Source organism: Orbicella franksi, chromosome 1 (assembly GCF_964199315.1).
Source record: "Orbicella franksi chromosome 1, jaOrbFran1.1, whole genome shotgun sequence".
Classification (NCBI taxonomy): Eukaryota; Metazoa; Cnidaria; class Anthozoa; order Scleractinia; family Merulinidae; genus Orbicella; species Orbicella franksi.
Window position 1 is genome coordinate 7,650,851 of NC_138145.1, and position 14,128 is coordinate 7,664,978.

At 41.5% G+C, this 14,128-nt stretch overlaps 2 protein-coding genes across 3 annotated transcripts in view; both read left to right on the forward strand.

Moving 5' to 3' along the window:
- Window positions 1-12,893, forward strand: part of LOC145487350 (uncharacterized) — a 40,921-nt gene extending 28,028 nt beyond the window's left edge. For both annotated transcript variants that reach the window (XM_081466116.1, XM_081466123.1), the window contains 3 exons: window positions 277-901; window positions 10,793-11,213; window positions 11,802-12,893. In XM_081466116.1, the coding sequence (XP_081322242.1) occupies window positions 277-901; window positions 10,793-11,213; window positions 11,802-11,853 (1,098 nt within the window). In that variant the 3' untranslated portion in view covers window positions 11,854-12,893. The remainder of the gene's footprint in view (window positions 1-276; window positions 902-10,792; window positions 11,214-11,801) is intronic.
- On the forward strand, window positions 7,403-9,286 carry LOC145487373 (uncharacterized). The gene has a single exon (XM_081466141.1). The coding sequence runs from the start codon at window positions 8,081-8,083 to the stop codon at window positions 9,212-9,214; it is 1,134 nt and encodes a 377-aa protein (XP_081322267.1). The 5' UTR covers window positions 7,403-8,080; the 3' UTR covers window positions 9,215-9,286.
- Window positions 12,894-14,128: the final 1,235 nt, after the last annotated feature.

The window sequence follows — 14,128 nt, forward strand, 5'->3', positions numbered from 1 at the left end:
GTACACTAGGGCATTTAAAGAAGAGGTATTAAGCTCAGTTTTGTTCTAAACATTTTTCTAAGCCGTTGATCCTGGATAAGGTTTACCAAACTGCATGATCTTGAAAATGCTCTAGTTTTACTTGTATGAATGAACGGTTCATTCATACTGTGATTATTGCAGTATTGACTCATGTGCAATTTACTTTTCGGTGCTAGATGACAAAGTTCCGTTAGGAGGGAACACATTACAAACTGGTAAAACATGGTAAACATGTTCTGTGTCTTTTCTTTTTAGGAGGGGTTTAAAAAGTTTGAGAGTGAACTAGCAGCTAGTGCAACTAAATTAAAAGGTGAATCTCTAATAAAGCAAGCAAAGTCTGTAAATAACAAATCAATCGAGATCGCTGGAAAGTTAAAAGGCATCGTTGACGCCAGAAAAGAACAAACGGCAGCTAGTATAAAGAAGAAAGCAGATTCCGTGCAAGAATGCAAGAATTCTTTGGAAGAGATGAATCGTAGTTTCAAAAGCGCAGACGAATTGAACGAGGGTGCTTTTAAAGAAGACACACAAAACGAGCTTTTGAAAGATTTTGGAGACGGAGTTAGAGAAGGTAAACCAGAAGATGAGGTTCACGCGGAATTTATTGCCAAGGTAGACGAATACACCCGAGACACTATGGTCAACCAAAGACATAAAATAAGAAGTGCTTTCACAAAATGGGCAGAAGATCATAAATGGGACTTAAACATGAATGAGTTTGTGTCGGATAAGATTCCGCCGTGGGAAAAACAGGGATTATCACAAAAGGAGTACGATTGGAAACGGGATCCAAATGCGTATCTCACAAACAACTACCTTAGTGCAGCCGCATTGGCTGGAGCAGTTTTTGGTGGAGTATTCGTTGCAGGTGCAGGTGTTGGTAAGTGTTTCTCTGATATGAACATATTGTGATGGGAGGGGGGATATGTAATGGTAATATTTTGTATAGATTTTCCACAGCCATATGGTTATGGTTACCTAGGAAGACGAATAATGTGTCTGAAACGTATATGATACGCGTAAGACCTATTAGGCGCCTACATCAGCGTTGTCAATGAGTATGTACCCAATATATAGTAATGATTAATTGGCACAGGGTCCAGTGTCGTGTAATTTGGTTTGTAATCATACTTTGTTAGTCGCCCGAATGATTACAGAACGAATTGAGTGCATGCCACCCAATCCCATTCCCATTACATATCCCCTACCAGCCTCTTTGAAGTGATAAATCATGTGCCTGGTGAAAACCAGAAATTTTCATTTCTCAGTAACAAGTAACGATATCTTTAGGAGGTAGAACATTATATCTTTAATGGGGCGGGGGAGGAGAGGCTTTGATCAAAAAAGGTTCTTGCGCAGGGGAAACTGGAAAAAAAAATGCAAAAGACGTCTAGAAAACTATCGAGAAAGCCTTTCTACTATTCGGGTCCTGTGGTCGTATTTTTGATCGTAGAGGGGCTTAACGGTAAAAAAAAAACTCTAGTTCGAACAGGGAAAGCCTTCTCATTCTGTTCATATAAATTTAATAAAAAATGATTGTCACCAGAACAGTTTTGCTACGCTGGCGTTATGATTTCATTGCGAAATATATATTAAGTCTCTTAAAACAGAACAAAAACGATCGAAACTGGGATTTCCTACGAATTTTTTTTTCAACAAGTAAACAGAGGATGCGTTCCATTCGACCAAAAATTCCGGTTTAAATTTCCGTTATTTCGTATGTCGAATGGAACGGTATTTTCCACCAGGCAGGGCCGATCTCGTTCCATTCCCGCTTGGGTACATTTCCCGCCAAGATTTACTCGACAAACTGCTGGAGGATCATGATGAAGTGGCTGTCCTAAATGCCGTACGCTGCCTCATGCAAAGAAGTTTAACACGCATTCACATTTATTTTAAGCAAACTCTTCCTTGATATTTACCTGACCGATTCAAACTTCATTTTCGTGTGATGAGAGAAACTTGCGAACTTTTCTCACGGGAGATTATGCAAAGCGGGCGAATACCCAGAGAAAATTCGGAACGACCAATCCACAATTTTCCACAAAATCAGATCCTAACCTTTTTGTGGATGATAGGCAATCAGGAACAGGCTCGAACTGTGACAGATCGTTTTGCATCCAGACTAGTGTCGACTCGCTGCCATCTTGTAGCTTTGGTCGAGGCAAAATTCGCGACTAGAACAACTAGGGCCGACTCATGCCGGATAGAAATGCCAAATTAAATGGAACAAGAAATTTCCGGAACTTCCAAATTTCCAGAAAAAAAGGACAACCTCGAGAGGTTGACCAAAATTTTCGAAACGAATTTCCGGAAACTTTCTGTTCCATTCGATTTTAAACCGGAATTTCCGGAAATTTTGGTCGAATGGAACGCGCCCAGAGGAATCGCATTTGCGTTACCATGGCGACCGCCGGTTGTCAACTAAGATTAACGTACGCTTCCTATTGTCTCAGCGAAACGAAGCTTTAGTCAAAATGTTCTGAGCTTTACGCTTCCAAAATCTATTCAATACACGCAATTCAATAACTAATCGAGATTCTAAAAATAAAAACGGCGATCCGTAGCGAATTAAGTCGCATTTGAACATCATGCGTGCATATTGCGAAGCTCACGCAAGTTCGCTTTCCTCAAATTTTCGCTTCTAATTTCGATATTGCTATACAACCCATTCAAGCCCGGTGCTATTGTCAAATTCGACGGAAAAATTAAAAAAAAAAAATTCGCAAAAATTCCTCTTCTCGATCGCGCTAAGATTTGGTAGAATGCGTGAAAAGACAATTGTCCAGTTTCACGGCAAATTAATAAAAAACGTAGAAATATCTAAATTATGAGTAAAATAAACTAACTAATAAAATAACTAAGCTGTCAAAATCAGACTAAAATCTTCATGCAGGAATGAGTGAGGGACTTCCTTCTAGCTTTAGAATATTAAGGTTATAGTATACCTTCAGGGGTGTCTCGCGTGCGAGCGATGTAGCGAGTGCAGTTTAAGCGGTAGATATCTAAACCCCTATATGAAATTAAAGCTTATAGAGCTGGCTATCAAACTATACCAATAATTTTAAAATAAAATGAATTGTCGAATTTTTCACGACCACTAAATGCGAGCGCCCGAATCACCTTTCGAAAGCTACAAGTCAAAGCGGATTTTGTTTTTCGCTAAGTTAATTTTTTCCTCGGTTTCAGGGCCCAATGCGCTAAAAAAACGTGTCTGCGTTTTGCCATATTCAATCGCAGTAAAAAGTTACAGAACATTATCGAAATAGTATTAAAAAAATGTGGAGTGATCGTACAAAAATCGCTCTCGAAGAAAAAATATTTCGAAATTAACAATTCGCAGACTCCTTTTGGTAGTTTATATGTTAAACTAGCTACTGTCCAAATTTGAGGGCAGTTGAACAAATTCCCTTTGAGTTAGAACTCTTTAAAGTGTCTGCTTCAAGCGAAAAAATTTATTCGCGAAAACAGCGTTAAGAAAAATCTTCTGTTTCGCAAACAAACTCCGCCCACAAACGCCTTCAACTGGGTTCTCAGATAACTAAGCCAATCAGTTCAGGGAAAGTTTACTACCGTTAACCTCCTGGTGAAATTTACGCGCGAAGCTCCAAAAACCCTTGTGTTTCGCAATGCGCTCAAGGCGCCGAAGGTGGAGAGATCATTTCTCTGTAGCTTGGTTTTTCTCGAAGCTGGTCACTCTGGCAAAATGGGGAAGACGAAAAAGGAGACGAACGCTAGAGTGGCTAAGTGAAGAAAACAAATAAGAGAATGCGCGGCGGAACAACTGTGCATGGATAATATTTCAATGGATCTCAATGAGTCCAACGATTCGTCGATATCGGACTCATAAGAAGAGTTCCCAAATTTTTACAGAACCTTTCTTTTCTCTTACCTCGAATTTTTTGCCCGCCTTATACGATAGCTATAGCGTCATTTGCGTGGCGAACTTTCGGTTTTTCATTCATTAATGTATTTTCATTCGTTCTTCGCTGTTTTCGCTTTTTCGAACTGGTCCATGTTTTTAACGTGGTCTATGTTTACTTATAACTTAATAGAATTACACCTGAGGCCAAAAATGCTTGGTAGTCAGAGCAACAATGCTGATCAACTGAGTAGTCAATTCGTGACACCCGTACAGGTAATTCCCGCGAAAATCGTCTCGGTTGATTGCATACGCGCCCTAGGGCTGTCAGTCAAGAGGTAAACTTTTACTTCCGGCGAAAACGTAAAACCACCCTTTCTCCGCCAATATTTAATCTTTTTCAATTTTTTTTTTTCAGAAATTAGAGATTATTCTTCGACCACCACTTTGACCCAAAATTCCAAATTTGAAGAAAATTGCCGACCTGAGGGTATATTGTAACCTTAAGCTAAAACTACTAATATTGGTTAGCACAAAACCACGTAGTGGCCAAAAGTTCAGACGACCTTCAAATCAAATGAATTGTTCAATTATCGTCGGTATTTGCCGAAAACAAGATCGCCATGGGGCTAGAGAAACTAGAGTAATCCTTTTTCTAACGAAAAGGCAAAGAAAAGATACAAAGCACACTTAGTTATTTCTGAGCAGAAGCTGGCGCCTAAAGCTAGGAATCCATGCAAAGCTTTGCGAAACATCAAGTCGACGTTCTGGGATACAAGAGCAGGTAATTAAGAAAATCCGGCGTTGCGACGCGACAAGGAAGCGACTTAAATGAAAAAAGAAAGTTACGTGTTAAGTGTCATTGTCACTAGGGACCAAGCAGGGTCCACGGATCGAGGTCGGCCGATTCCCTCCAAACTCTTAGCATTTTTTCCCTATCAGATAAGATAACGACCGGTGGTATTTTTAGTAAAATAAAATAAATTTCATAGAATTTAGACCACCCCCCTAGTTTTTGGTGCTATTTTGGTCACGTGAGACGGGAAATTTAAGTAAACTTCCACGAACGATTTTACGTACTTTGCATCAGCCTTATTCATTTATACGAACTGTGCATACTTCCCAGCCTATAAACAGCTCAAATCTCCAATATAAACTAATTTGGTTAAAAATAACTTGCTTTGGAGTGGTTCCAAATATCATCACTTAGAGGCTATCGTGGGTAAGAAGAATTTTGGCAATTTTTAAAGCTGGTTTTCTCTAAAGTGCGGCAGTTTATTTCCAGATCAAAACTATTTCTTATTAGTCTGTCTTAAAGTCTTTAAAAATACGCAAACTCTCATTTGGCAAGTTAAAATCCTGTCGCGTGAACTTTCTCACGACTTTAACCTAATTTCCCAATTTGCATAATTGTAATTTTTCCCGGAAATGTTTCACGCTTGAGTAATTTGTGACACATTCCAGGTATTTAAGAGGAACACATTACTTTTTCAGATTAGTACAGCGGCTTTGCATAGTATACTTCACCGGAGCATTTTGCGAAACTCTTTGAAATATGGAGCGGTTCTGATTTTTGGTAGAAGTACACTTCAGGAAGAATAATTTTCCATTCCTTATGTTATCATTTGGAGACAGCTGTAGTCGATTCTTTACACTGATCCAATTCAGCTGATGTTGCTGTTTGCGGTATGAATGTTACTTTGACTTGCTCGTTCAGTTATCCTGATTCTGCCTGTAGTTTGGAGGGCACGGGGTCGCATATTGTACCCCTGTTGGTATGTAAGTTAGACATAACCGCACATCTATTAGGCCTGGGAGTGAGCTCAGGGCAACAGCGAACCGGAGACGAAAAAGTTAATGAGGTTGACCTGATCCTGAATAGAGCTGGATACTTTGTTGCAACCGAAAACGAGAAAATATCAATGACAATATGCCCGAGACATAGAAAAAAATTAACTACAGACTAGGCTGGCAGAAAGAGCAAGACATGCTCGTATCCAACAAGTCATCGAGGACCGCGGAAAACTATAAAGAAACCGCGCCGCGTAAACGCCAACTTGTCAGAAGAAATTTATCAATTTCACCATGCCACAGTTCCCATCGGCTCAGGTAAGTGCAAACTGAGTGCAGCCAGACCGCAGCCATAATCCTCAGAATTGCGGGGTGGGCTTGACTGGTAAATACAAACGAAAACTTTATTTCGAAGGTGCGTATTTTACTTTGTGCTTGTTCATATGGGCAGTACATAAATTTTAGTTTTTATTGGAATATGCCAAGGGAAGGAAGCCAGACGTAATCCCATGCAATTGTTTTTTGTATTTAAATGAGCTTTTAGCTTTTAGTCGACTCGTTTAAATATACAAAGGCATTGCTCGATTCTGTTGCATTGACTCATATCCTTATAAATTATCCTTATACCGTTTGTGAGGAGAGCACAATGCCAGCCACGGCGTGTGCAGAGGTCTCAGGCACTGGTGAGGGGTCAGAGACAGTCTCTTTGCAGTCACATTCGTCCCAAGCCTCGGTACCAGAAGAAGAGACCAGTATATGGGTTGACGAGATGGAGGAACAAAACAGCAAACGGCAGAAATTAAACGAAGCTGTCCACAGCATATCAGGTGGCCGGTACAGCCCTGTAATGTCCACCCTGAACACGACCTGGGACGACGTCTCTGACACCCAGCAGCGATATTACATCCGCAAAGCTAAAGAGACTATAGCGACCTCATTGTCTGTCATCACTCCCGGCCAAGAAGAACTGGTTTGGAAGGCGTTACAAACGGAGGTACATTTGGATCCAAACAGAGACAACCAAGGAAAGCGCAAGCGTTTTGATCCCAACTCTGGTCTTGTCGACATTTTAGTCAAGGCCTATGGGCAAGCAGGTCATTGGCAAACAAAGGGACAGATCCTCTCCCTCTTTGCAGACGACCTTTCAAGAGCTGAGCTTCAAGAGATGATCCCTGGGCTTTCCAAATGGCGCATTGATCAAGCTCGCCAGCATGCAACAGAAGCCGGAAAAGGCCAACCACTCCCCGAAATTCCTAGTTTTCGTACAAGAATTGAGCACGAAAAGGTGGATCATTTCATTGAATATATCTCCAGACCAGAATTTGTCCAGGGCGTGGCGTTCGGGACAAAAACTCTCAAGCTTGACTCGGGAGAGAAGATTATCATACCAGCGGTCATTAGGACCGTCATCCCTTCACGCATCATCAGACAATATTTAGACTATTGTAAAGAACAAGGGTTCGAGCAAGCGAGCCAGCTTTCTCTCTACCGAATGATTGAGGTGTGTTCGGCCTCTATGCAGTAATCCCTTCAGGGACTTGACAACACCACTGCAGAGGGTACAGAGGCATTTGACCAGGTATTTTTGATGTTGAAGGGCTTAGCAGATCAGGGCATCAGCGTCACTGCCACTCAGAAATTACTAAAGTATGGAAAAAGGTACTTGAAGAATGATTTCAAGACACATATCGGACGAGGTGAACATTGCGGTGATCACCGCACGGTCCACGCACTAAGTGATAGTAGTGTATGGGAGGTTAGGAGCGAATGTGATCACAGACACTGCTACGAATGTGAGCGCTGTGAGAGTCTGGAAGGAGTACTGAGAGAGGTGCAAGACAAAGCGGAAATGACAGAAGAGGTGAGGGGTAGGCTGAGGTTTGAGTACACAGAGTGTGTGCGCAACATACAGGCTTGGAAGGCTCACTTGCTACGGTCAAGTAACCAGGACGAAGCCAAGCAACATATCCTCCAGACGTTAGACGAGAACTCGTGTCTTGTCATAATGGACTGGGCAATGAAGTTTCTGCCTGTGCAATACAGAGAACAGATGAGTGATTTTTTTGGCAAGAGGGGAAGAAGCTGGCATATCAGCGCGGTAATCACTAGAACAACAGTGGAGAGCAAGCATGAAGTCGAGTGTTTTGTACACATTTTCAACAACTGCTTCCAAAATAGCTTTGCCGTTCTTTCAATCATACTGAGGACTTGCTGCACAAAGTCAAACAGGAGTATCCAGTTGTGACAACAGCCTACCTCCGATCAGATAACGCTGGATGTTACCACAATGGGCATCTGTTGCTAAGTCTTAGAGAAGTGGGGGTGAGAACCGGTGTCAGGCCAGTGCGATATGATTTCTCAGAGCCACAGGCTGGTAAGGACATCTGCGATAGGAAGAGTGCTGCTATGAAGGCACACATAAAGCGCTGGGTTAACGAGAGGCACGACGTCGTCACTGCTGAGGATATGAAAACAGCACTAGAATCCCATGGTGGTATCAAAGGGTGCAGAGCAGCGGCCGTCGAGGTGGACACGACCAGGGAGAGAAACAAAGATGGCAAGATACCAGGTATTAGTGTGTTGAACAATTTCCAGTATGAGGAGTGTGGCATCCGTGTGTGGAAAGCGTGCGACATCGGCCCTGGACGCCTCATCCCCTATAGTGGTCTTGGAGTTACACCACAAGGAGATACTGGGCTAAGGGTGATAAAGCCATTTGGTCAAGCTACACACAGGGGAAGTGTGGGTGAGAGCGTCAGGCACCAGTCCGAGATCTACTCTTGCCAAGAGACTGGATGCGTCCTCACGTTCAAGACCCAAACAGAGGCAAGCAGACGGGCAAGCACCGTCTTGAGGTTGACTGCGAGTCCATGGATGACCGCGAGGAAATGGGCGGGAATTACGACAGGGGTGACGTTTGCTCCGGATGTGCCATCAACCTCATCGCAAGGTCAGGATAGTGGCAGCGCTGTCAGAGGATACCCTAGACCATTGGGGTGGGCTCTGAAGATAACAAAACGACCCACCAGAATGACTGATAACGTCAAGACCTTCTTGATGAAGAAATTTGAAGAGGGTGCAAGAACTGGAAACAAGGCCGATCCTGTGCAGGTAGCGAGGGAGATGAAGACCCTCAGAAATGAAGACGGAGAGCTCACGTGTAAGCCCGAAGAGTGGAGGACTGCGCAGCAAATCAGCAGCCTGTTTTCACGTCAGACAGCGGCGCTGCGTCATAGGGGTATTGATGCGGAGGAAATACCTGAGGAAGACATCGAGGCCGCAGACTCGGAAATGGCCCTTGACACCCTTAGAAGTTTGGTGATGGATGATATGGGTAGACCAAGCCATCCAATCATCGTGGGTATTAGCAATATCTGCGAACTTGTAAAGAACAAGAACCTTGACTCACTCAAACTGGCAGTTCTGAAAGAAATCTGCAATCAGCTACACTTGACGACAAGTGGAACGCTGTCAAGAAAAAAGACTTTCTTTGAGTCCATTGAAAAATTTTCTGAGAGTTGCGCATGTTTTCAAAAATAACGTCACATGGTTTTAGTAGGGAGGATCTCTTTGCTTCTACCCCCATCTTCTCTATTGGGGCCTTTTAGATAGGTGCAGGGACCCTTACATAACAGGGTTTATAAATACTTGTAAAAATGTAAGCAATTTAAGACTGAAATCTGAATGAATGCTTTGGTAAACACAGTAAAACGAAAACTGCAAGGATTTTTACGTATTGCTAAACGCCAGCTGTCCGTTGCCACGCTTAAATGCTATCATGGATAAAACCAATCCGGGTTTTCTTCATCGACGAAAAAGCTGTGCTTAAAGAAATAGGAGGAAGATTTCAGCAGCAATAAACACGGATTGATTAGCTTTAGTAACGTTGTGTCACTTTCCCAGCCAGGAATCTATTACGTAACAATGTATTAAGTTTCGACTCGCTAATTTGCACAGCCATGTTACTTAATGTTCGAATTACGTTTCCTCTTCCACCGAATTGACTGTCATTTCGGCAACTTGTTTGCCTTCCATCACATGGGGTGAAAAAGTAACTCTGGTAGTCTCCAAAACTGTTCATTAACTTACAAAACACAATCTTGAGTCTGTCTGGCATACTAATTTGCATGTCCGTGGTTATTAAAATGACAGAATTCCGGATTCGCGAAATGTCATGTTCGTTGTGGACTGTCAACGTCTGCAAGATCGAAACAACAATAGTTTCAAAAACAATAACTTAAAGAAAATTTGTTTCATTAGGTGCAGGGTCATCATCGCTTGAATATAATATCAACAAATACGCGAAGTTTTCCGGGGAAAAATCGACAACATGCAAATTAGTCAAATTTGAAGAAAGCTTACGGGAGGGGATTTTGACCCACCAAATGACAAAATACGCGGTTGAAGCATAGCCACTTATCTGAAAACGTTACATTTTTCTCTTAGTCATAGTAAAAAAGCCAATAAACGCCTCCAACATGTCGCAAATCAAGAGGAAATTTTTCCCAGAAAATCTACAATTATGCAAATTAGGAAATTAGCTTAAAGTCGCGAGAAAGCTCACGCGACAGGATTTTAACTTGCCAAATGAGAGTTTGCGTATTTGTTAAGAATTTAAGCCAGACTAATAAAAACTAGTTTTGATCTGGAAATAAACTGCCGCACTTTAGAGAAAACCAGCTTTGAAAATTGCCAAAATTCTTCTTACTTACGATAGCCTCTAAGTGATGATATTTGGAACCACTCCAAAGCAAGTTATTTTTAACCAAATTCGTTTATATTGGAGATGTGAGCTGTTTATAGGCTGGGAAGTATGTACAGTTCGTATAAATGAATAAGGCTAATGCGAAAAACGTAAAATCATTCATGGAAGTTTACCCAAATTTCCCGTCTCACGTGGCCAAAATAGCACCAAAAACTAGGGGGGTGGTCTAAATTCTATGAAATTTATTTTATTTTACTAAAAATACCACCAGTCGTTATCTTACCTGATAGAGGAAAAATGCTGAAAGTTTGCAGGGAATCGGCCGACCTCGATCCGCGGACCCTGCCTGGTCCTTACTGACAGTGACACTTAAAGTAGATCCCGCTGATTTAAGATTATCTCTCAATTTACAGCAGGTGTGGTAGGGGCGATTGCAGCAGATTCTATACCATTTGTGGCAGGCGGAACAGCTGGGGTTTCGGCTCTCGGCGGTACTGGAGGATTAGGCGGAACGCTTTTAGGCTTCTTTCGTCTGGGAGACCGAATTAAACAGTCTTTTCCAATCAGTGATTACAAGGTAGACTGCTGGAGGAAAAAATTGCGAGGCAATGTGCTAAAACTTCACACAGATTGCAGAGGTCTAATCAACAAGGAAATCAAACGGTTTGAAAAGGAAGCCTCCAAGAAGCTGAAAGATGCCGAGGCCAAGAAGATGGAAAAAATCAATAAACTTCGCGAGAAGAAGCACAATTTAACCACTCGGGCTTTAGAAATGCAGGAGAGTCACACGCACCTCATGGAAACAAACACAGAATTTGATGAGCTGCTGGCTGAGTAAGCATTCACTCGTAACAGTTGTAAATCATTTGTAATGTGGCGTTTATAAGTTAACCAATCTGAAAAAGAAAACATAAACGTGCAAAAGATCACAAATAAGCGTTCCAGGAAAACTGATACTTATTATGACTTTGGCGTTACTTGAACGATGCTCTGCCAAGTGAGCTATGATGCCTCTTATTAACGTTTTTGTGTAATGTGAGGAATAATTATAAAAACAAATGACGCATATAAATGCGGTGATTTGGGATTGAGGACATAGGAATTTTACTCAAATACATCCACATGTTTCATTTGCATTAACAAGTCACCTCTCGTTCTATTTCTTACACAAGAGCCTACTACATTAACTCTTTACACTTGATTATTTTTTTCTTCTAATTTCATGCATCAATTGCATCAATTGATCTGACTCGGTCTCCTTACCAAAATGCTTTGTAAAAGCCCAATCGTCTCCATGGTATATAAACTAAGTACAAAAAGAAAGTGAGCTCAAATGGTAATAAACTGCCGTTGGAAGTAAATAACTTAATAATATAAAATGTTTGTTGCTCTAGCACACTTGATTTAAACTTTTCTTCACAGATTGCTGAAAGCTGACGAGGAATCACGCTCCGGGAAAGCAGCTACATGGTGAGGCAAAATTACATACATACAATTTCAGTTCACCTAATCTTTGGTCCATGGAAAACGAGAAACAAACGGCTTATCATAGTTTGATCTATAAAGGAAATTAATATATATTTTTCGTCCCCAAAATCTTACAGACAAATTCGATACATGAAAAATGCGTGAAAGGTAAATATACGTTTCAATTCTCAGCTATACATTTGCTTACTTTGTTGACGATATCCGGTTTGATACATTTGGATCCCTCAAGGCTTCCGGGAGACCCCCGGCCTTGCAAAAGACTCGTTTTTGCAATCAATTCTCGCTACATCAGCATTTCCACCCTCGAGACTCGTTTACATAGTTGCGATTTGTTGCCATGGTCGGGGCAACGACCTAAAACGAGTCTCGATCCCAAGTCCCCAGTCTCATCGTGTACAACGAGTTCAATACAATACACCTTTTTAGCTTGCACGGTTTGTTGTCCCATTTCATGCCATGTACGTGATGATACTCTCGAGAATTCTTGCTTTCTTTTTTCAGTTTGTCGCGTGTATGTGAATGAATAATTTTAAGATGGATAAAAAAACAGGAGCCATAATCGGGGACGGAGACCGTAAGCGCGCGCCATTTCAAGTATTGGGGTTGTCCCCATGATATGGGACAATAATTCTATTTTTAGAACAAATTGCGCCATCACCTGAGGCACACGCGCGTGCATGCTGCGAGGATTTTTGCGGATGTCGCGCGGGGGAAATGGCGTCCGAAATTCCCGAAATTTTTCATGTTTTTGCCCCACAACTCAACGCGTTTACGTCTGTTGAAGTTTTGCTTAAGTATTTTCGTCGTAAGCTGCTCCAGTTTGAGTGAAGTAAGACAGTGTCGAATTTAGGTATGTTCCGCTGTAAGCTTATATATATCGCTGACCAAGTTGTGTTCCGACTGATGCTTCTTTTACATGAGCTGTACATTACTCCACTTTAAATTTCACATATGTTGAAGATTAACAGCTTTTCCATTACACAGCAAGAAACTAGCTGGATATATTTAGATATAGCAGAGCTTCAGGACTTCATAGTTTCATAGCTCCTTCTTGCCACACGCTTGCGAGGAATTTGTCAGTCTATCGCGACCGAAAAGTAAAACAAAATAATTGCTAGTTTGAGTTTCGCTTGAATTGTAAGCAACGCTTGATGTTTCATCGAGGCTTCATAACTTTACGTCCGTAGATACTGCTCAGTTTTATTCGTGTAAAAATCCAGTAAATTCTCTGTTGTCGATGAATGAGAGCGCCCGCCGATGCGTGTTTTGTACAGTCAGTAAACATGACAAATTGTACTTCAGCCGCACTTTCGTACGTGTGAAAGCGTACATCGAACTCAAACAATAGCTCTATAGTTTTTAAATATGTTTAAGATTGGTAAATGTTTGAGAACATATTAAAAGCTAAGCTGAAAATATGTGAATAAAGCAGAAACAATCAGCAAAGTTACGATGACGCTTTCTTTAATCAACTCGGAATAACGATTTCGATTTTGTTGATCGAGTTATAAAAACTCCGTATCTATTTTCATTTTCGCAGTGTAAAACTTCACTATGCTTATCTTGACGAAACACACATGATGTTAGTAGCCTTTTTTGCATTCGTGAAATTTGTTGCAGCATCTCAACACAAAAGATAACGAAAGAAATCTTTGTCAAGATTTGCTGACAATTGAAAACACCGACTCGGACTTGAAAGTGCACGAGCTGCACTATGCAAATGAGCTAATTGTACGCGTCAGACTTTCCTTTCAAAAACCTTTGCAAACCCACCAAACAAGCAGAGACAATAAGAAACCATCAAAACAGGTTTTGGTTATGATTAAACATTGTCTGAGAAACTCACAAATCAACTCGATACCAGAGTAGAGAGTTTTCTTGCTATATTCTTAAGCATACGCGTGAGCTTACAACTAGCGTGAGCAGATCTTATTATTCATTCCCAGCGCGAGATTGAAGTCTTGTTTTCGACCCTGAAAAACCCACCTTTTCCGTTAGCTCAGAGCATTAAACTACATATAAGCGCCCTAGTTCGTATTCCCTGCCTTATTCCCTGCCATCGCTGTGAAAAATACGCAAGAGAATCTCTAACTCTCACCATTTGATCACGCAACGTGACAAAATCCACGCGAGAGCCCCTGACATGTGCGTGAATACGCGCGGATATATGACGTCAGGATGGCGCAATTTGCAATTTGTTCTAAAAATAGAAAAATTGTCCCATATCATAGGTGCGCGCGAATCTCGAGACTTACGGTCTC